The sequence below is a fragment of the Prinia subflava genome, chromosome 9 (genome assembly GCF_021018805.1).
Source record: "Prinia subflava isolate CZ2003 ecotype Zambia chromosome 9, Cam_Psub_1.2, whole genome shotgun sequence".
In the NCBI taxonomy this organism is placed as follows: Eukaryota; Metazoa; Chordata; class Aves; order Passeriformes; family Cisticolidae; genus Prinia; species Prinia subflava.
Genome location: NC_086255.1, coordinates 4,987,647 through 5,009,432, shown reverse-complemented (window position 1 = coordinate 5,009,432; position 21,786 = coordinate 4,987,647). Strand labels below are relative to the sequence as shown.

Genomic DNA, 21,786 nt, shown 5'->3' with positions numbered 1-21,786 from the left:
CTTTTAAAATAATTAAGAATACTCTTCTTTTGACAGGAACAAGCTCATTTTTCCTGCACTCCAAGCCAAATATTTTGCTATCAGCTTGTCTCTGAATCTGTGATCATTCCCTTTTCTTCTCCATGTGGTTTCTTAGCTCAGGATCAGTAAGGCACCAGTCAAACCTACAGGCCCAGCTCACAGCAGGGTCAGGAGAAACTCAGAGGTTTGCCCAATGCCCTGAGACAGTGAGCATCAAGACTGGTTTAGATTTTGGTGGCTGTTTTTAGGATATTCTGAGCTGGGTGTTTTGGCAGGACCTGTGAAAATTTGGGAGTCATTGCACTTGCTCTGTGCAAAACTGATCACTCTAGGCAAGAGTAACCTGCGTGTGTGTAACAAGCAGTAAATGTAATAATGACTTTGAGGTTTCTTTGTTACTACAGCTTTTGTATTTTTAATATCCATGGTGTTTTTTGTAGACCGCGTCCCGATTTCTTTTACCGCTGCTTTCCAGATGGAGTAATGAACTCTGAAATGCACTGCACAGGTGATCCAGACCTGGTCTCTGAAGGCAGAAAAAGCTTCCCAAGCATCCACTCTTCCTGTAAGTTCACTTTAAACACGGTGCCTCTTTTATAAAAAGCTGTCCTTTCTGTGGTTTGGGGTTGCCCTTTTTCTTCTGGATCCTGAACCTGTTTTTTTGCTGGAAGAGTCTGAATTTCTGACTTCCAGAAAGTCAGAAATTTCCTTCTGAAAATAAAATTGTGAGCCTGTGATCTTTCCTTAACTTGGGAACCACCTGAGATCGTTCAGAGTCATAGCAGGACTGCCAGCAGAGTGAAACATATTCAAGGTTACAGAACACTGTGATTCTGAGGGGCATCTGTTCCCCAGTGCAGACCTTTGTCTACAGAGTAAATTTTGTTTTTGTTATATTCCAGTGGAGTATGAAGCAGGGCAGTACAGTCACTCTTCCTTTGGCTTTGAGCTGGTCCTCAATCTAGGTCTCATGGTTTGATCAGATATCCCCAGTTTGTGCTGAATCCTCATGGATTTATAGGTGGCTTTTTGAGATTCATCTGATTTAATTAGTTTTACTAAGTTAGATGTTTGTAGAGGTTCCTTACTCTGTCTCGAGAAGATGATTTCTAGTGTGTTTTAAGTTGTGTCTGATGAAACTTCTTTTCATTTAAATAACTTGATTACTGTAAGCTTCTTTGGGGTTTTTTGGCCAGTAATATTTGTTGCTTCAGCTGTTTTAAGAACTGCCAATTAAGAACCAGGAAATCATATCTATGGAAGTTTTTTGAAAGTGATAACTTCAAATTGCCTAATTGTGCAGAAGTATATATGGCAAACTAGTTGAGTGACGAGATGAATGAAATTGTGAGCTGATTTTGCTCTTTCTTCCTTGTCTGGGTCACAGAAATAAATAAGAGAGAAGGAGATGTTTGTGGATATGTTATAAGCTTTCATTCCAAGCCAGTGGGGCAGCCACAGAAGGAGTCCTGGGGTTTTCCTTTTACCTGGTTGTATAAGCACTGAGTTATGGTGCTGCAGCTCACACCAAATTTATTGGAGCAGAATGATGTCTCAGAGTATTTAGATCAAAATTATGAGAGCAGCTTTCTCCATCACTGACATAAGATTAGCTGACTCTATTTCCCACCACAAAGCCTTTCATTAAAATGTGATGAGAATGAAGAGATGTTATACATTCAGTAATATTTATCACTTGGTAAGTGTCTGTTAGAGTGAGGCAATTCTGTGGCTGCTTGAACTACTTAGCTGTTTGAAGCCTGATGTTGTAATATCCAAGTCTTTGACAAGCCTTAAAAATCCACACTTATTTTATTGTCATAATGGAGAAGGAAAGCATTTAATCTGACAGTCATACAGTGCTAACCCTTCTTTCTGCAGCAAAATTATTTCAATAACCAAAATGGCCAGTTTTATCAAGAATAGTTTATAGTTGTGATCACTGATTTAGTTTCTTGCTATTTCTTCATTACCAGTAGTATAAAGAGTGGAAACCAAAAGAGTATTATGGGAAGCACACCATTACACTGCTTTCCTACACCTATAAAGCAACGAGGATGTTTGGGATATAATAATTCACATTTGCAAACTGTGCTATAATTTTCCATTGTCTTAGCTCAGTTTTAAAAACTGTCCTTCCTGTCTTCTTAACATGTAGATATTTACAAGCTTTCCTTCCATAATCTCAGTCCAAAATTTTTCTTGGCATCTTTCTCTCTTCCTTCAGCACAAGATTGTTACGAGGTGAAGCCAAGGAGTTCCACTCTTCAGATTTCTGTCATCTCCTCTCTGTGTGTTGTGAAATTCATGAAACAGCACCAAAAGGGGTTTTTTCTGTTGTTTCTGTTAGTGTTTGGGGGATTATTTTTTCTATTTTCATGACTGCAGAAATGTAAGTGGTGAGGATGAGAGTTGTTGTTGTATAAACTATAGTACCTCTCTTGGTGTGATGGTTACGAGTAGCCCACTACAGTTTGGTATTTCCTACATCACTTGAACCCGTGAGGAAAATAAATCACAAGTAAAAGCTGCCAGGCAGCTCATAAAGAGGGGTTAGAAGCTTCAGTCAAGAGCCATTCTCATCTTCAGAACAGTTTTTCTTAAGGCATTTCTAGGATAGGCTGTCAATCATAAGCTTTGTTATACCAGAATCTAAAACCTCACCCATGCAAGACGAGGCCTTTAACAAGAAAATCTCTGGTGCTGTAAATGGGGAGGTGTAAGAGCATAAAATGCAGGGATGTGTGTCAAGAGTGACAGCCCTGGCACCCCCAGGTGGCCTGGCCTGACCCTGCCAACTCTGTAAAAATGGTGTGAACAACCTGTTACCACTCTCAGAGCCAGCCTGTGCCCTGAAGGAGAGTTCCTCTTTCCTGGAGCACAGATGATTTTCTTGGCTTCCCCTCCCTGGGCCAAGGAGTGCATGTCATACAAAGAAGAAAAATGCATGGAGCACAGGCTGTTTCATAAAGCCAAAGTGGACTTGCATGTTCCACTGGATCAAGGAAATCTCTGGGTCTTCTGGATTGATTGGAACCCATTTCGCTTCTTTTCCAATCTTGTGTGAGGGAATAGCTGTAGGGAGCCCAGGCTCCTGCCCGTGTCCAGTAGCTCAGAGATGTTCCTGAGTGGCATAAATGTTGCTATTCTGACACCCAAAATAACTCCAAAATATGCATTTGTTTATTCTGTATTCAGTATTCCCATGGTTTTATAATCCACTGGCAATTCAATGCTAATTTAAAGTTGGCACCTGTGATGGCACCATGCAGCCTCTCTGTGCTCACCCTCCATGAAAACACTGATGTTTATGAAGGTCATAACTGCAGCATTTTTTCCTGCCTGTGCCCTTCCTGTGTGGCTTCTGAAGAGTTTTCTTGCAAAGAGCTTTTGGGCAGCCTGCCTTGGAGAGCCCTCATGGCATCCCCACCTCTCCAGGTGTATTTTTCCCTCCTTGCAAAGAGATGGAAACAGCAGCAGCAAGCAACAGATCAAAAATGGACAACCAAATGGATGGACAGACAGACAGAATGATTGGCTGCAGGACAAATTGTGCAGAGATCAGTAGAAGCCTTTTATTGGTAATGATTGCACAGCACACCACCTGATTAAAAATGTAATGTATGGATAAAGAGAATTTAACTGAATGCAACACATGCAAGAGGAAAACTAAGGTGAATGAACACAGAACATTTAATTGGACAAGCCATGGGCACAGCTGGGACCTGAAAAGATCACTGAATTTACAGGCATATATTATCCTAATGGGGTGGATGGACAGCTTTTCATAATTGATTGCTTCCTTTTCATCTCATGTCTGATGTCATTTTGACATTTGTGTCAGGCTGACAAAATCTCTCCATAAACAAAACAGGAAGTTACAAGTCCTGGAGTGTTATTAATCTAAAAATCAATGTGAATGGGAAATAAATGCTTGTGATTCCTGGTTTATATCCACTGGAGCAGTTCCAGGTAAGCTATATATGCAGTAATTAAAAATGGAAAAGAAATCAGTAGGGTTCATTTAATTAACAGTTCTTTGTTACTTTGAGTAGCTTTTTGCATTTGCCAGCTGAAGGAAGATTTCTCAATGTGCCACTCTTTACACAGGCTACAAGAGGTGAGCATTTGATGTCTGGTATTTGTGTGGACAGGGAGGTCTGAGCTTATTTTGGTGACAGAATTTGGAATTTGTGTTATTACCATGGGGTCATGAGGGAGAATGTCAGCTTTCTAGATCCTGTGTTGGTCTTAAATTGTAATTAGCTATAATTGGTTTTAATTGCTGTTATTGGGTCAATATCTTTGTTTGGAGAATATATTTAATTTTTTCAGGGAACATGTTCAGCCTGGAAGCCACCAGGGTTTTTTTATGCACAAGGAAGGCTGATCCTGCTTGCAAGCAGAGGACCATATGTCACGAACGTGTTTAATTAAGGTGACAGGAATCCTGAGTGTGTTTTCCATATGAGAGCTCACATTTCTGAAAGCAAGTAGGGCTCATGAATTGCAGCTTAAAATTGTTGCAATGCCCTGGGACCTCTAAAGAGTTCTCAGAGGTGAGCAGAAGAACATGAGCAATAAATTTTCTGTGATGTTGCCACATCACCAGTCAGGTGGCTGGAAGGAGGGGGGGAAATAAAGGGGTAAATTCTCTTTTCACTTTATGTCCTGGCAATGGCACAAATAAAATCTGATTCTACCAAATTTTATCAGTTGGGTTTTGTCCACATCTTTTTCCAGTTACTGTCTGAAATGAATTCCAGCTTAAAATATTAATCCAGACCATCTTTCCAAGTTGGTGATACCAAGTTTTTGATACAGAACTCCAAATCAAAGGGATAAAGACCTGATCTGTTGCATTCTAATTGAATTTTTGACCCACATTTCACCTGTATAAATGAAGACAGGCCACCAACAGCAAGCAGAAGTGCTGCACAAGTAATATGTGTTTATGTTAAAACAGATAATAAATGAGTCTTGACTTATTGCCAAAAGCAGGACAACTTCATGGTTGCATCTTAAATGTTTATGTTGCTTATCAGAACAGTAAGTAGCAAATCAGCATCACAGGCTTGCTTCAAACATTGTTCAGTAAAATGGGCTGTTTAGCTTAAAAGAAAAATGAAATTCTAGACAGGGAGGTGTCCCATATGCTGCTGTGATTGTAGTAATGGAGCCCTTGTACAAGCAAATGTGGGTAAATAATAGTAACACAACACAATTTATTTAGAAACACCAAAAATCCTCTGTGAGTTTAATGCCAGATTCTTGACCCTGTTTGCATTCTTAGAGGAAGTGATTAATTCTTCATGATATAACTCCCTTTAGGCTCTTATTCTGCTCAAAACATTTGCAAGCAGATTGCAGTTGCCAGTTTTGGCTTCAGCTTTATTTAGTGACTGTTTTTAAATGTGTTATTTCTGAATTGGCCAGAACTACTGAAGCTGTGTTTTTCAGCTAAGGAATTAGATTAGAGGAAGTTGCATGAAACTGGTTTACTGAAGCAAAAAATAGTGCCTTGCTGAGAGGTTAATTTAACCTCCTTGGAGCTTGTAGTGCTGAGTGTTGGTGGTCAGGGGGAGACTGAGCCCAAGTTGGCCATCAATACCCACACAGATCTTGAAACTGGTGTGTCTGCTGTGAAAAAATGAATAATCCCTTGCTAGTCTGCTTTATATTGACTTATAGTTGGATTCACAGAACTCTGAGGTTAAAGGTGCCTCTGGAAATTGTGCAGTTCCAGGCACAACTGAAAGCAGGGTCAGGGTGAGAAGGTTCCAGAGGATGATTCCAAGTTGAGTTTTGATTTAATGTGAAGATTCCATAACCTGTCTCACAGGGAAACCTGGTCCAGTGCCACTCTTTCAGTGAAGACATTGTTTGTTAAATTTAAATGCAATTTCCTGTGCTTCAGTTGGTGCCAGTTGTGTCTTCACTTGGTACTGGATACCACCCAGCAGAGCTGGGATGTTCTTCCCCCAGTCCAGGAATTTGCATTTCCCTGTGCTGGACCTCAGGAGATTCGTGCTGGCTGTTGATCCCTGAGAGATCCCATCAAGTGACTGGAAGCCAAACTCACTAAAAATTAATCATTTTAACATAGTGGCTGCAGAGATAATTGAACTTGCAATTTCACATTGGATTGGATGGATTTATGGGAATAAAATCAATCAAAATTGACATATTCTGTATAAAATTGCTGTATCAGCAGCAAAGTAAATAAAAACTCACGTGATTTTTATTTTTTTCTACCTGCAGTTTAATTACTTAAATTAGTTCGAAAAGTTGACTTTTGGCTAAATTGTGTCACTGATTTTTTTTTTTTTTAATAAAAATCATTATTGAGTCTGGAGATTCCTTTTTACAAGGAAAAAATAGAATTTTGAAGAAATGATTTTGTGGTAGTATCTCAATTTATATTTCCAGAATGAATAGAGCTGTGTGAGAGCTTTCATTTCTTGTGTGGGTGTTCTTGTTTTTCTTCTTTTTATTATATTGCTGAAAGAGGTTTGTAGAGATTACTGTTGAATATAGCTGAAGAAATCAGAGAATTCAATCAGAACTCTGAAATGAAGAATGCAGTCAGAGGCTGTGGGGACAATAACAGTGACTTGTGTTGTCTTATGTTTTTTAATTACCTCCTTGATGAGTGAAAGTGTCTTGATATGCTTGAGAAAGTAATGACCCTTTAGAAGTGAAGAAGGGAATTATTTTCTTTGCCTTTTGAGCTGTAGTTTACACTTACAGACAAAATGGAAACATGTAAAAAGCTGAAGTTAAAAAAATGAGCTACAAGTGTGAGTAAATCTCTGATCTTAGTTCCAATAATCCACTTTTCCCAGCAGCTGCTGCTCTTTCTTGGTTATTAGATCTGTTCAGTTTGCTTTCATCTGTGCAGGGAAGGAGCTTAATTACTTTTCAATCTAATTCTTCCTTTCTTTTTTGCTTAACTTTAGCTTTTTAGGCAAAAATTGTAAGCTAAGGTGAAGGTAAATGCTTGTTTTCACAGGCTGCAGGAGGCTTTGCTGTGATGCTGTAGATTTCAGCTGTATATGAAGCAAAGATCATTGTTCTTCTGCCTGACCTTTCTAGTTAAAAGGCCTCTGAGTCACACCAGAGATGTAAAGATCAATTTGTGAGCTGTAGTGACAGTGCTCCTCTGGAGTGGAATGGGTCAGAAAGCACAAGTTTGATCTGAAAATGTTTGTGAACTCAGAGGAGGCTGGCACACGTCACCTTCTGGCCATCTGTAAGGAAGAACATCTTTAAGTGCTGGCAAATATTGAGATTCCTTGAAACTGCCATTGCACCACATGGTGTGGTCTTCCAGCCCACGGTAAAAATAAATCAGAATATGCAGGAGAGTTTTCTACCTGTGTTAGAGCCACTTGGAAGTAAACCCAAATATTCTGTGTCCATGAGGATTTTAAAACTCCCTGCAGAGCACTCACCTTTGTAAGTTGAGGTGGGTCTTTTCCACCCTAAAAGAATTATTTGTGATCAATCTCCAAATCCTCCTTGCACACTCAAATCCCCTTTGAGCAGCAAAAGGGACAGACCTGACTCATCTAAGATGATGTTCTTTTAATGCAAATAACTCTGAGTCAATCCAGAATTATTTCATTAAAATCAGGAGTGCCAACCACAGTTCTGCTGTAAGCAAAAGAAAAATAACTCAAGAAAACCCTTGAAATTGTATGATAAACTTAAAATGCCAGGCACCTTCCTGTAGAGGTGGCTGACTGATTTATCAAACGGCAGAAATCTCAGTCATAACATTTTCTGAAAACATTCATTTAGGTCTCTTGAAAGCAAGGGGATATTAAAAGGCTCTTGAGATAAAAGCTATGAGATAAATGCAGGAAATCAAGTATATTATTTATGCCAGAAAGAAAAAAAAAAGCACCTGCAAAAGCCTCATTTGGATTTTGCTAATGCTGTCAGTTCCACACAGAAAACACGAGTCATTGCAGGTAATTCTTTTTCCTCTCTTCCTTCTTCAGAAGACTGAGCCAGTAATGACATCAGTGTTTTCTCAAACAAAACCTACATGGCAAATATTTATGCAAAATATTTTTAAAACTAATGCTGCTTTGTTGGAAACGACTGATTTGTCTGGTAGTTTTCTCGAGATTTTCAATTTTCCTTTGTTCCAACCTGAACTCAGCAGTGGGTTTAGAATTCTCTCAGTCTGGTTCCTACATTTTACATAAGCAACTAGGAACTTTTGGAGAATGATTATGTTGAGGGTTTCTGATCATGTTGGAAGGCAATGCAAGCTGGATTTGTGGATGAAATAGCATGGGAAGTATTTAAAAGAAAATCACTTGCAGGGGAGATAGAAATCTCTGGATGATTTTACTGAGGGAGTTAATCAGAAAATAGAAATCAGGGTGATTGGTCTGATGTTTTCCACATTTCCACAGACACTTGGGACTAAATATGATGTAGTATGAATGCTGAGTCATATTAATTCTTAGTTAAAAATATTTCTATTTCACTAAATATTTAAGACATCACTTGCTCACTCATGCAAGGAGTTCTCTACCATATGATAAGCTATTTTATTCTTCATTTTATTAGCCTGTTTTTTGCTGGTGTCTTCACGCTGGAATCCAGTGACAGGACACATGGGAATGGTTCAGAGCTGTGCCAGGGGAGGTTCAGACTGGATATTAGAATAATGTCTTTGCCAAAAAGGTGGCCAAACACTGGAAAAGGCTCCCCAGAGAGCTGGGCAGTGTTTCCCAAGCCTGTCCCTGTTTAGGAGGCATTTGGACACTGCTCTTGATAATTTGCTTCAGCTTTTGGTCAGCCCTGCAGTGGTCAGGCAGTAGAAGTAGATGATGATTGTTGGTCCCTTCCAACTGAAATATTCTGGTTTTTCCTGTTTCATTCTCCATCTTTCCTGCTCTGTCTGCCTTCATTACTTGCTTGCAATCAGTGAGTCTTGTGGATGAACACAGGAAGGTCCTGTCTAAACAAATTGAACTACTAGCTGATGTAAATATCTAAAAAGTCAATAGGCAATGTTTAAAAGATATTTCTGCTGTCAAGCAATAGGATATGATCTCACTTTCTGGTATTGTTTAGTATGGCAAGGAGGCTGGAATCTCAATTAAAAATATCACTGTATGCAGAGAATGCCTCTTGCAGCAGGGCAAGTGATGGTAGAAGTTAAATATGAGGAGGAGAACGATAATTTGGATGTGAATACCCCTGGATCTGGCCTTAATTCTGTGTATTTTTCTACAGTATTCCTTGGAAATGTCAATTTACCTCTAACAGTTGTAGTCCTGGTAACTGGTTCACAGACAGTGCTGCATTTATCTGGACATGTCCCATTCGCCTCAGCTGAACTCTGCTTTTTTGGGCTCACAGCATTCTCAGGATTACTCCTAAATCAGATTTCTGTCCAGTCCCCTCCTCGATTTTTGGAGAAGAAGAGAGAAATCTCTTGGGTTTTTTGTTTCTCTGAACCAGTTATAAACTCTGTGACAGCAGCCTGGGTGTGAATTGTCAAGGAAAGCCTCTACAAAAACTCTGAGAATATCCCAGCACCTCTGCTGGTGACTGGCTGCTTGTTAATATTTTATTGTTAAATTAATTAATTATTATTATTTATTATACATAATAATTAATTATTATTTAAAATAATTAATATTGTTAATAATGTTAATATTGTTAATATTTTATTGGCTCTATCTCTTCACAATTGACTGCTCCACTCAGTGTTTGTCACTGCATGGAGCATTGCTGCTGTATTATCCCCAAGGGGTTGCTTTCTCTGATGATATTAAAGCTGATTATATAATTTATGCTCACACTAGATTTGCCTGATGAAGCACTAATTAAATGAACATTGCATTTCTGGTGTTTCTTGCTGTGCCACTACAAAGAAAACAGGTGACTGGGAAATATGATGTCATTAGAATGAAAGGACAGGTAGCTCCTCCCCCCCTTTTCCACTAAATAATTAAAATTAGTCAGTTGTAAGACAGAAAATATTTTTACATGTTAAAAGACATCCATTTGTTTGAAAAATTAAAGTGATTTATGTGCTTCAGAGTGAAGAAATTACTGAATTTCAATAGAAATGTTTGCTATCCGGTGATAATTTTTATAAAATATTACCTCAGTACTTGTAATTATAGTTGGGTATCTAAATTTGAACTGTTAATTATCTTTAGCCAGGAATTTCATGGAGGATAATCATATTTCCTTCACTTGAAAATGAACATTTTAAGTAACAAATGAGCTACAAGCCACAGGTTTTTGGCAGTAATTGCTGCTACTCCCCTATTTTCAAGATAAATCTCTTAATTAACAGCTGTATGGCACTGTCTCACTGAAATATTTCATCCTTTTATAAAAGAATCCAGGGAAATATGAAACTGATTTCTTAGACACGCAAGGAAAAACAGAAGTCCTGTGGGGTTTATTGACTTCTTAATTCAGACTCTAAGTGTACTCAGGAATGGTTATGTTTAATGCTTCTGCCTCTTCTCTGACATAATTACCTGTGAATACTCAACAACAAGGGCTGGAATTCACGAGGGGCTTGTGGAATGAACTTCTTAATGTTTAATTTTCCAGCCTTAATAATAAATCAACTCTTCCGAGCCTGTTTGAGGTTCAGATTACATGTATACCTCCAAAAGATCTTCCTTTTTAGCTGATTTTTTTAAAAAGTAGGTGGGTTTTTAATACAGGAATCCTGGTGGTGTAAAACAGAGATTCCTCCCTGGGATTTATCCTGCCTGGCCAACTTGTTCTATGAATTTGTTTTACACAAAGGGCGTGGGGTCGCTCTGGGGTTTGGGTTGGAAGGGACCCTAAAGGTCACCCAGTTCCACCCCCTGCCACAGACAGGGACACCTCCCTCTGGACCAGGTTGCTCTAGAGCCTTCTCTTCTCCATGCTGAACAACTCAGTTATCTAGCACTTCTAAAAGTTATATTTTTTCCCTTTTCTTTGAATGTTTAAAGGTCTTAATCCCAAATTAAGGGATCCTTACTCCAGGACGGAGAGCAACTCTAATTTTGCTCTCTTCAGATAGCAAACTTCGCTCTGGACTGAACTGGGAGTGATGATGCACAATTGTCCACTCCCTGATTTTCTAAAAGAGAATGATTTAAAAATCTCTCTCAAGAGTTTCTGCCGAGTTTGGAGACCCCTGAGTTCAGTGATAGTACAGTGCTGCTGTGCAGCCACTTTCTCCTTGGTGTCCTGCTTCACTTTGAAAGTGGGGGTGAAAAAGGCTCAAAGTCATTTGCCTTCCCCCTGTCCAAACTCTACTTCTCTCCATAAAACCCCAGTGAAAAGTTCCTCTTGCAGGTGATGGACAGGTCAGGCTTCATTTCTTTGCATCTTGCAGTGTTGCAGGAATAAATAACATTTTCCTGTGTGTTACACCATGAAAAGAGAAGCAGTGATTTTCTATATAACCCTTGCTGCTCAGGCTGGGCCTGGTCCTGGGGTTTCCCTGGTTCCTTTTTGGAGTATTTAGGGGGATAATTTGCAGTACTAAGGCTGCAAATATATATACATATATTTGCAGTCTTGGTATATATATACACACTGGAATATAAAGTATATTCCAGTAAACTCCTTGACACTGCTGACCATGAGTTTAGCAGAAGCATTCTGATCCTCCTGTGTAAAAAATTTCTATCCATGGAGATACTCTTCAGCCTGTCTTCTAACTGTGTTTTACAGCTAATCTGTATGCTTGGGCCAATTTCCTTCAAACAAATTTTAAATTACATGCACATGCCTGAATGAGTGATGCAAATGCTTGGCAATGTGGATGGAATGACAAGAGGTTGAGCAGGATGTGATCCTTTATCCAGGATGCTACTGGTGGTGTAATTACAGCAGGAGAGCAAGAAGTTCCCCTGATCCATTGGCTGGAATTTGGTATCTCCCCCCAAGAAAACTTGCTCTTGGTAGGGATTATTTGTTGTTAAATGTCTCATAAATGCCCACATGGCCATAATTTGTATTAAAGATAAAGAGTCAGTGATCTAAGGCTTGTGCTTAGATACTATCCTTAAAAAGAGAAATTATTAAAAGCAATTTCAAGATCTGAGCAGGTTTAATCTTCTCTTTGCTATGTTCTCAGAGAAGGGGGATTTATTCAAGGTTTCTACCCACAGAAGTGGAAAAGTAGTCTGTAGAACAGGTTTGCTTTTAGGACTTTTTGTAAAAGGTGGCATGAACTGAACAAATTAAAACTTAGTTCTCATGTTTTAGTGGCAATGAGATGTATCCTGAAGCCACCTTAAGAATTTCAGGTGAGATGAGGTATCTGGAAAGGTACATAAAAAAATGTCACCAAAAAAATCCCAAAAAAGTTCGTAAGAATTCACTGTGACAGTGTTGCAAAAACAATTGAATGACTAATGCTCTTGCTTTTCAGATAATCTAAGTCTATTTTTGTTCTAACATGTCTCTGTCTCCAACATCCCTTTTTTATTTCCCAAGTCCCTGCATACATTTGTATTTTGTGATGTGCTTTTCATGTTGCTTCTGCTGAACTGTCTTTCTCTGTGAAAAGAACTTAATAAAGCTAAGCCAAAGGGAAGGTGATTGACTGTCCCACTTGGAAAAAAAAGTTAAAAAATATTTTGTGATAATAAGCTCATAACATTCTTGAGGACTTGTACTTCTATAAAATGCTCTTTGAATTGAATTTCAGCATTAAAGTGTATGCACCCATTTGGTATCATACTTTTTCCTTCAAGAAAAATAAATATTTCAGCCTTTGAACAGTGTGAAACTGAAAACATTCAGCAGTAGCCCTAGCTGCTGGAATTCCTCAGTAGGCTGCTGAGCAATTCCAGTGATGAATAGTCTGTGTTGGCACTTGGGAAATGTACAGTAATCACTGCAAAAATAAAGCACTGCAGACAAAGAGATGGATCGTTTGGTCTGGTCCTTACAAAGGCCATTCGGGGGTTTGTTTTGTAATTTGATGTCACTTGAGTAAGCTGAGGGGTTTTCTTTAGTTCAAAAACTGGTTAATGTAAAAAAAGTCATTTATTGTGTGCTTAGCAAAGCATCCATTAAAACTTGAGAGGCTGAAGATCCTCCTGGGGTAGTTTAAATTTCAGAGAAACACTCACAAAAGCAATTACATTTTTAAATGAATAATTTATTTGGGGTGCTTTAGATCAGATTCTTGTTTACAGTTTCTCACCTTATGCATTTCAGTTTGGTAATTGGTTTGGTCTGTACAGAGAGATTTTTCAACTCGCCTAAATCCCCTGTCTGAAGGGAATCAGGATGGGATCTGTGGTGTCTCCAGATGCTGTCATCCTCCTTATTTCTTCTCTGAACTCATTTTTTAAAAAGAACATCATAAAAACAAACTGAACAATTGAGTCAAATGTATTTTTATTTATTTAAATAATGATAATGCATTTTAAAGCATTTTAACGAGCTGTGACAGAACCTGTGGTTTGTCCTGAGTTCAGCAACTTGTGGCAGCAGGACTTTGATTTGAGTTAGCTACACCAATTGTTAAAAATATTTCATCTCCTCATTCCTTTTTCATCTTACAACATTTAGAATCAATTAAATAATTTTGTCTGGAATTTGTATCAACATGTTTATTGTGTTGACATTGTTTTAGACTAAATCAGACTGATTTTCTTCTATTCATTTACATCAGTGTCTCCAAAAATGCCTGGTTGGTATTTTGTGTTGATTTTCCCTTCTTTATATAAACAGATTTTCATTTATTTTCTGGAAGAAGGCAGTTTGGAAGTGTTTTTGTATTGCTTTGCTGAATTTTTGGGATCTATCTTCTTAATAATTTTTACCAGGACAGTAGGCAGGGGATAACCCTTCAGGGCGTGTATTTGCATTTCCTTCGTGGTGCAGTGGTGTATGGACTCCAGCTGGTGCAGGAAAAAGTGCTCAAATATATTCTACAAATTCTTTAGTGTAAATATCACCTTTAGGCCCAGAATTCTTGAAGAATGAATTGTTTTTCTTAATGTTCTTGACTGACATCTTCCAAACAGAGCCATCAGGCAAAGTCACCCACATGGGTGCACAGCAATTGAGTTGTCCTGAATTCTGTAGTTGCTTTTACAGTGGATATCCCACATCCCAGAGCATTTTGCTGTTAATTCTGGGGGTTTTGCTGCTGACTCTGCATGCACTGGGCTGTTGGGTCAAGCAGCTCTTTCTGGATTTGCACACTGCAGGGTAAGGGAAGTCAATCTGAAGTTCTGCAGTGTAAGGCATCTCTGCACAATGTTAGTTTTACAGCCCTAATATTAGTATTACATAATAATATATTATTAGAGTGTTATATACTTCTTTTCCCTCTTACATTAGGTGTGGGTTCTCCTAGAGGAGTGTTTGTGACTCTCTTCTTTCTGCCTTTTTTACTTTAGAGGAACACATCAACCACCTAAGGCAAGATCTGCCTTTCTATTTTATTTTGTTTATTACAAATATAGATCCTGCCGAACATCCATGTTCTTCCATGAGCACCTCCTTCTGGAAATGTGGCAGACCTTGAAAAGTACCCCACAAATTTGGGGGTAATAGTCATTTAAAAATATCACCAGATTCTCTCTAAAGCCTTTCTAGCTAAATCTGCTGCTGCTGTGCACCACGCTGACAATTGCTGGTAAAATTTCCTGGTAAATGACAGGAATCCTAAATATGAGTCTGTGTGAACTGAGCACCTACTTCAGAGTTTGGGCAATATTCCTTTAAGCCCTCTACATTTCTGGGCATTCTAAATTGCCTGAAAATGAAACCATGAAGCAATTGATTCTTCTGCCTGGGAATACTGCCTCCAGATTTCAGTTCACCTAAAACATAATAACCTGAGGTGAAAAACAGAAATATAAGACAAAGGTATTTTTGGAGTGGAAAAGTTTTTGCTTCAGGATTGCATTTGATGTTGCATATCCAAGGCAGATTTCATTTTGATTGCTCCATTTACTCATCTGGGAGATGAAATGATATAAACAAGTCCTTTCCTTGTCCAGTGTCTCTCTGGAAGGTGTAAGAGCTGCAAGAGGAGAGAAGTTCAGTGCAGAAATTTGGTGCCTGAGTTCTCTCATCACTGCCACTTGTGCATGTTCTATAGAAATTGGGTAATGGAACCTAAAAATCTCATTTGTGTGTAATTCAGTTGGAGTGGAAACTGAGTCTTATTCTTCTTTGAACCTTAATGTTTTACAGTAGGTCTAAAATCAGGAAAGATGTGCTGAAGGTTGAAGCATGAGAAAGCTTTTGTGACTCTTGTTAAAAATGTGCTTAAGTGTTTAATTTAGTGTCTGATGTCTCTCCCAGAGGAAAAAGGTAAATTGTTGAAGGAAGAAAAAAATTAAACTTCTATGGGATAGGTGAATGTCTAGAGACAACACAGTGTTTGCAGACATGTCAGATTATGTGAAAGCTGAGTATATATATTAGAAAAAAAATCAAATTTCTTCTGAGTGTTCCTTTGCCTGGTTGCTTGCATTGCTCCATAGGTAAAACCACTGCTGTGGAGAATAAATGTATATCATGGATCTTGTGGGAGAATGTTTCTTCCCATTCACCTCCCCAAAAATCTGATTTTCTTAAAATTTGCGAGATCATGACTGCTTTAATAAAAAAAAAAAATTAAAAAAAAAAAAATCAACCAATCAACCCAGTGCTAATTACAATTTACTGTAGTGATGTGTTTTGCTCTACCAGTTGCATTTTCAGGCCTTGGCTTCACCACCTTCTACCTGGCTGGGAAGCTGCACTGCTTCACGGAGAGCGGCCGCGGGAAGAGCTGGAGGCTGTGCGCAGCAATCCTGCCCCTCTACTGTGCCATGATGATCGCCCTGTCACGCATGTGTGACTACAAACATCACTGGCAAGGTCAGGCAGGGACAGACCTTTTTTTTCCTACCTTTTTTTTTCTTAATTAGCCATGTATGTCTTTGATTTTTTAAGTTTTTTTTCCCAGTACATGGTGTCAGTTAAAACACGACGGCTATAGATGCTTTCCCCTGGAAGAACTGTGCTCCCAAAGGAGAGACTTGTTCACTCTGGGCACAGCACAGAACCTCAGGCCTTGGCTTTTCATGCCCAGCACAGTCAGCTAATTGTGGTAAATTATTTATGGTGGCTTTGTGATGGAGCCTTAACGATGCTGTGGGAAATGAAAAAGGACCATTGGTTGTGAGTCCAAGACTTAGCACAGTGCAGGTGAAAGATGGAGTGGAGTGTCCCTGCATTAAAAATCCATTGAGTGTGCTTACAACATTAATATTATGGCAACTTTATGAGCTCCCTTCAATTTGGCTGGGGAGAGTGATATTCAAGTATTGGTATCAGTGAATATAAGGATAGTTCACTGTGAATCCTGAACTCCTGAATATATCAATTCCCAATATGTAAGTCCCTGTACAGGCTTATAATTCTGAAAATGTTAATTTACTCATGGAATAAGGGAGAATTTTGTATGGAAAAAAGTAAAGTTAAATACTGAGAATGAAAGGTTTTTGGTTTTTTTTCCTTTCCCCAAAGGGGAAAAAAAAGAAAATAATTAAAAGAGGAAAGCTATTTCTACCATGAGATCAAATAAAATACAGAATTGTTTTTTTTCAAAAACAGGAGTTAAAATAGCTGCCTGTGTTTTTTGCTTAGTACCCCCAGTCAGGCAAGGTCAGTAAGACAGAAACCTTTGGCATAAATCATGTAGTGAATTTGTATTACTCTGGTACCCAAGCTGAAGCACAGAATTGCATAATTTATGTAAAGGTTTTGAAAGAAATTATCTGGGCATGTTTTCAGCAAGCTTTGAAATGCCAGGAAACTTAAAGAGGACTTGCAAAAATCTGGTGTTTTTCCGTGATTAAAAATAGTGATCATAGGCTTGACCTGATTGATAAACAAAATAAAAAAAGCAGTTGGAACACTATTCAGTCAAAGTAGGATAATCTGAGAACTGCACCCAACACAGGTTTACAGAAAATTAATCTTGTCACAATAACTAAGTTTTTTACCAGTTGATTGATGCTGTGCAGTGAAAATTCTTGCCCTCAGTACCTTTAATACCATTATAGTTTGGTAGGGACAGGCTGATGAAATCAGTCAGCCTCCAGTGCGGGTAGGATAAGTTACTGTCTGCACACAACCACCTTTTAAATTCTTGTTTCAGCCCCTGTTACATTAATTTGTGATAGATTCATTATGTCTTTTTGTGTGGAGGAAGAGAACATAGGATTAGAAGGTATCTCCTGGGTCATTCCATGTAGTCCTGTTCCTCAAATGTGACTTAGAGATACATTTCTTAAATTTATTCACCTTGGTATATTTTTTTCAGGATTTCTTGCCCTAGCCATTCCTGATAAAAGGCATCTCACTCCTCTGATGGTTACAAACTATCTATTATGCATTGAAAATTGAACCACACGTTTGTTCTAATAAAAATCACACTGAGAACCCAGAGTATTTAATCTGTATTTAAGGACTTTAGACAAAAATAATTTGTATTGATTTGCCCTTCTTTGCCACTAAACTCAATGATTCACTATTTTTATTACACTTTGGTTTTTTGAAATTGAAAGAATGGAAACACAGATATACACAGGTGATGTGGTGCTGAATCAGTCTTGTTAAAATAAAATGTGTTGCCAGGACGTATTTTAACCTGTTCCTTTTGCCTCACTTCATTATTCTTAATGCTAAATCTGAGGCTTTCACAGAGCGTGTATTTTCAGTGAAGTTTTTCTCTTGTTGATTGTAAATGAAACACAAGAAAAAGTGAGTATTTTACTAAGAGGCAGAACCAGGAAACCATAGAAAAATTTAAAGTTGTCTATATGTGAGAGTTGCAAATATCTCATCCAATAGCCTTATTTTACCTTACTTTATTTTCTGATAAGAGTATGGGATAGTAAAAAACATCAAAGAAAGGTATTCAAAAGGTGATAAATCTGTTAACAGGCATTCTTAGTCTTTGACCTTTCAGATGCTTTTGGCAAGAATTCATCCAGTTTGGAATCATTCTTGGCAGTCTGCTTTTGTAAGTGGGAGCAGGCCCATGGGTTGCCCACCCACAAATGATCAGCTGTGATCTGGAACATCAGGAGTGTTTGATACCCCATGGAAGCCTTTCTATCCCAGTGTTCATCTCCCAAAACTTAGCCAAGCATCTAAAATTTGGGTGTTCAAAATATGACACAAGCCCCCAAGGACTGATTTTATGTGTCCGGTGTGATTGTGGTATTGGGTTCCAAATCCTTGAGGAAAATTCAAAATCCACATTTTCTGTATTAAACACTTTCACACCAAACAAATGTCTTTTATCTGTAGTTGTCACTCCTGGCTGCCCTTTCCTGGTAACGTGTTTCTAGTTTTGTTGCTTTTTTTTTTCCTCCAGATGCTTTCGTCGGAGGGATCATTGGCCTCATTTTTGCTTACATTTGCTACAGACAGCACTACCCTCCTTTGGGGAACAGAGCCTGTCACAAATCTTATGTCAGCCTGCTGGATCAGAACTCAGTGAAGAAAGAAGAGAGACCCACAGCAGACAATGCCACCGGGCTGCCTCTGGAGGGAATAACTGAAGGTCCCGTATGACTTTGGGAAATGTGCAGAATGAACTTGTAACCTTCTCACATTTCCTCCAAACTGGTCTCTTAACAGTGGTTCTTACTGTACATTCTTTCTTTTGTTTCCTTCCTTTTTATAAAGGGAATTTAAATATTTTATTTTTAATGCCATGATACCATCATACTTTTGAAGTTAAATTTTCAGTTCATACTGACTTGCTGAATTATCTGTTTTCAGTCTACTGCAAACAAGTAGAACTACTCCAGGGAAGGGGAAAGATTACTAAAACCAATCTTGTGTGGAGAATGGTTAAGAGAGCAATTTTGAGATGTGGTTGAGCATGTACTAGATCTGGAAACAGATTTTCTGAAGTACTGAGTATCTTCTACAGAGTTCTGCTCATCTTCAGCACTCATTGATGGGTGGCGAGTACACAGAGCACTTTTCATCAGGTGTTCAACATCTGTAATTTGATAATTTAGGACATCATCCTTACATTTATCTTGCTGCTTTCTGACATTAACAAAAATCTCCACATGCTGGTGGAACTTTGTATTAATTGTCAAGTTTTGCCAAGGTCATTCTGAGCTACTAATGACTAAGAAGGCGAAAGGTGTGGATGGTGAAGTGCTTGTAAGAGCCAAGCCTTGTGCATTAGTAGTGCCACAGGATGATTCTCATGTTCAAGAAATTCCATGCTGTTAAAATTACCAACTAAGAACAACATCCAGGATGGATTAGAAACTTGGTATTGCATCATCAGCAATTTTTGAGAACTCTTGCAGCATTTACCGCCGAAACAAATCGAAAGGAAAGAACACCCTTTGCATTTAAAAAGCTGAAGCCTTTCAAACAGGTGTTTAAAACCCCCTAAAACTGGGAGGACAAAGAAACACAAAGTTTTCTGTGGCTCTCGGTGTGCCGTGTTCATTCTTGTGTAGTGACTCACTGCAGCATTGGTGATCTGAGGAAATGCAAAGATTCCCATCGAAATGCAAAGATTCCCATTCGTGATTTTGGGTGCACAACCACGAATGCCTGTGGTGGTTTCCAGCACTGTAACATAACCAGGGGAAGGCTGGAGACAGTTTTCCACTAATCCCATCCCACATTTTCAGCTCACCATGCTCTTGGGCGTGGTGCTTGCCAAGGCTGGCTCAGTACTGAACTGGAACTCACCTGAATCAAACCACTGTTGGTGTGGAGAAGGTGGACGAGTGTGTGACCCAAGTTAATTTATTATCAGTAGGGTCCTGTTTGTTGCAGTATCCATCACATCCCCCTGAGATGATGTACCTTTGGATGGCAGAATGTCAGATTCCAGCTTTTCTCTCCTTAGGTATCCTGTGAAAAAATTGCAGGCAAAATATTCCAGACCACACCCCGGCAGTTGAGCAATTCTTGGAGCAATCAAGATAACGTTGATCAACGACCCCAATTACGGTGCTTCAGACTGGAGGAGACTGCTGCCATGATTATAATTTCTGTGTTCCTGTTGGAATATGCATCGGCCTCGTAGACATTTTGTGATTCAAACAGCTCAATGTCTTTATGTAAGGCTTGTCATTTACATTCCTCAAAGCTAAGCTTTGTAGATTTTTTTTTTTTTTTGGATAAAAGCTGCTTCCTGATTGGCAACTCTTGAATTTTTTTATAAAAAAGCAAGTAAATTAGGGTCCCATTAAAAATAAGCCTAATAACTGTGTACACGAGGATGCGACCTTGCTGTGGATAAACTTATATGATATTTGGAAATGGCTATAAATACCCTCAAAATATAAGTGACATTAAGGAACAGAGTGTAACAGGCATGAGCCTGGGAGGTTCTGTAGAAATCAGGCCTTGCAAAGCTGGTCCAGTCTAGCTGTGGTAGAGAGAGGATGTTTCACCTGCAGTTACAGAATTCTGAGCTCTACAGCAGAGACAGTTGAATTTAGCTGTGGTTTTCCTGGTGAATATACAGCAATTCACCATGCCAGCATCAGCAAAGCAAAATTATTTGGCATTTGCACTGGATTTGACAGAACACTCCTCCGGTGTGGCTGAGATCTTATTCTAGAAATCCACAGAGTTCAGTGGAGGTTTAACCTTCCTTCAAAGTTTTTAAACCATCCTGCAGAATTCTGTAACAAATATAGTTTTCTATTACTCAGTGTGGGAGGATTACTGCAAGCCCCAGAGTCAGGGTAAGGCTCAGCCATTAGCTCTTTCTTTCAGCAGGAACCCTAGTCTTCCAGGTTATATGCAAATGTTAAAAAAACATAAATCTTCAGTCAAAATTAGAAGTTTAATACTGATGCATAGAGCATTTTGCATGTTTTTATATAGATCTGGCTTATTCTCAAAATGGAGTGGGGCCTTCTAAGTGTGCTGTACACATCCTCAGAATTTTAATGGCTTTTGGTACAAACAGGCTGTCTTTGGGGTGAGGAAAAGCTCACACAGCCCTCAAGTGAGTAGTGGCTGTTAAGGGGTTGGAACATGAACTGTAATACAGCATAAAAACTGAAATTGCAAGAGTAATTGGTGACCTCAGAAAGGCAGCAAAGAATAACACATTTTAATGGGAATAATTAAGTCGAGAGTCGTAAAGTAGACAATGTAAAAGGTTTGATTAAAATGTAATTAAAATTATGAAAGGCTTAATGGAATGGAAGCTTGTGGAGGGATCTGTAGGTGCCACAATCACCAGTGCAAAGTCAGTGTAGGGAAGGCATTTTTGTGGATCAATGTATTTTAATCTCATGCTTTCTCAATGTGAAGGAAATGTAATGTTGTAATGCACCAATAAAACAACACATGAATGTGGGTTTGTACATCTGCATGTTATCTTTTTTTTGAGAAGAATATAATTTAGCAAATTATTTTCATTAATTAACCATGTAAAGCATCACACAAACAAACAAACAAAAAGCCCTAAAGAACCAGTGGTACTGATAAACAGTCGTTACTGATGCTATTAAAATGGAACAGCCTCCCTCCTTATACCAAAATAATGCTCCTGCAAGGCTGAAATTCTGTAATTGTTACCCAGCTAAGCCCAACAGGTCCCTTTCCCTGGTCCCATTCCATATCTCAAATAACACTGCAAGTGCCATATTTAATAACAGACGTGCTTAGACTAGAACAGAACAATATCAAATCAAACACAGCAGGGATATCCTGAACCATGAGGCTGGGAATCAGCAAAATGTCCCC

The 21,786-nt window shown here is 38.7% G+C and overlaps 1 protein-coding gene across 1 annotated transcript in view; it reads left to right on the top strand.

Moving 5' to 3' along the window:
• Window positions 1–21,397, top strand: part of PLPP4 (phospholipid phosphatase 4) — a 47,951-nt gene extending 26,554 nt beyond the window's left edge. The window contains exons 5-7 of the mRNA XM_063405189.1: window positions 462–586; window positions 15,736–15,906; window positions 18,416–21,397. Coding sequence (XP_063261259.1) covers window positions 462–586; window positions 15,736–15,906; window positions 18,416–18,615 — 496 coding nt within the window. The 3' untranslated portion in view covers window positions 18,616–21,397. The remainder of the gene's footprint in view (window positions 1–461; window positions 587–15,735; window positions 15,907–18,415) is intronic.
• Window positions 21,398–21,786: the final 389 nt, after the last annotated feature.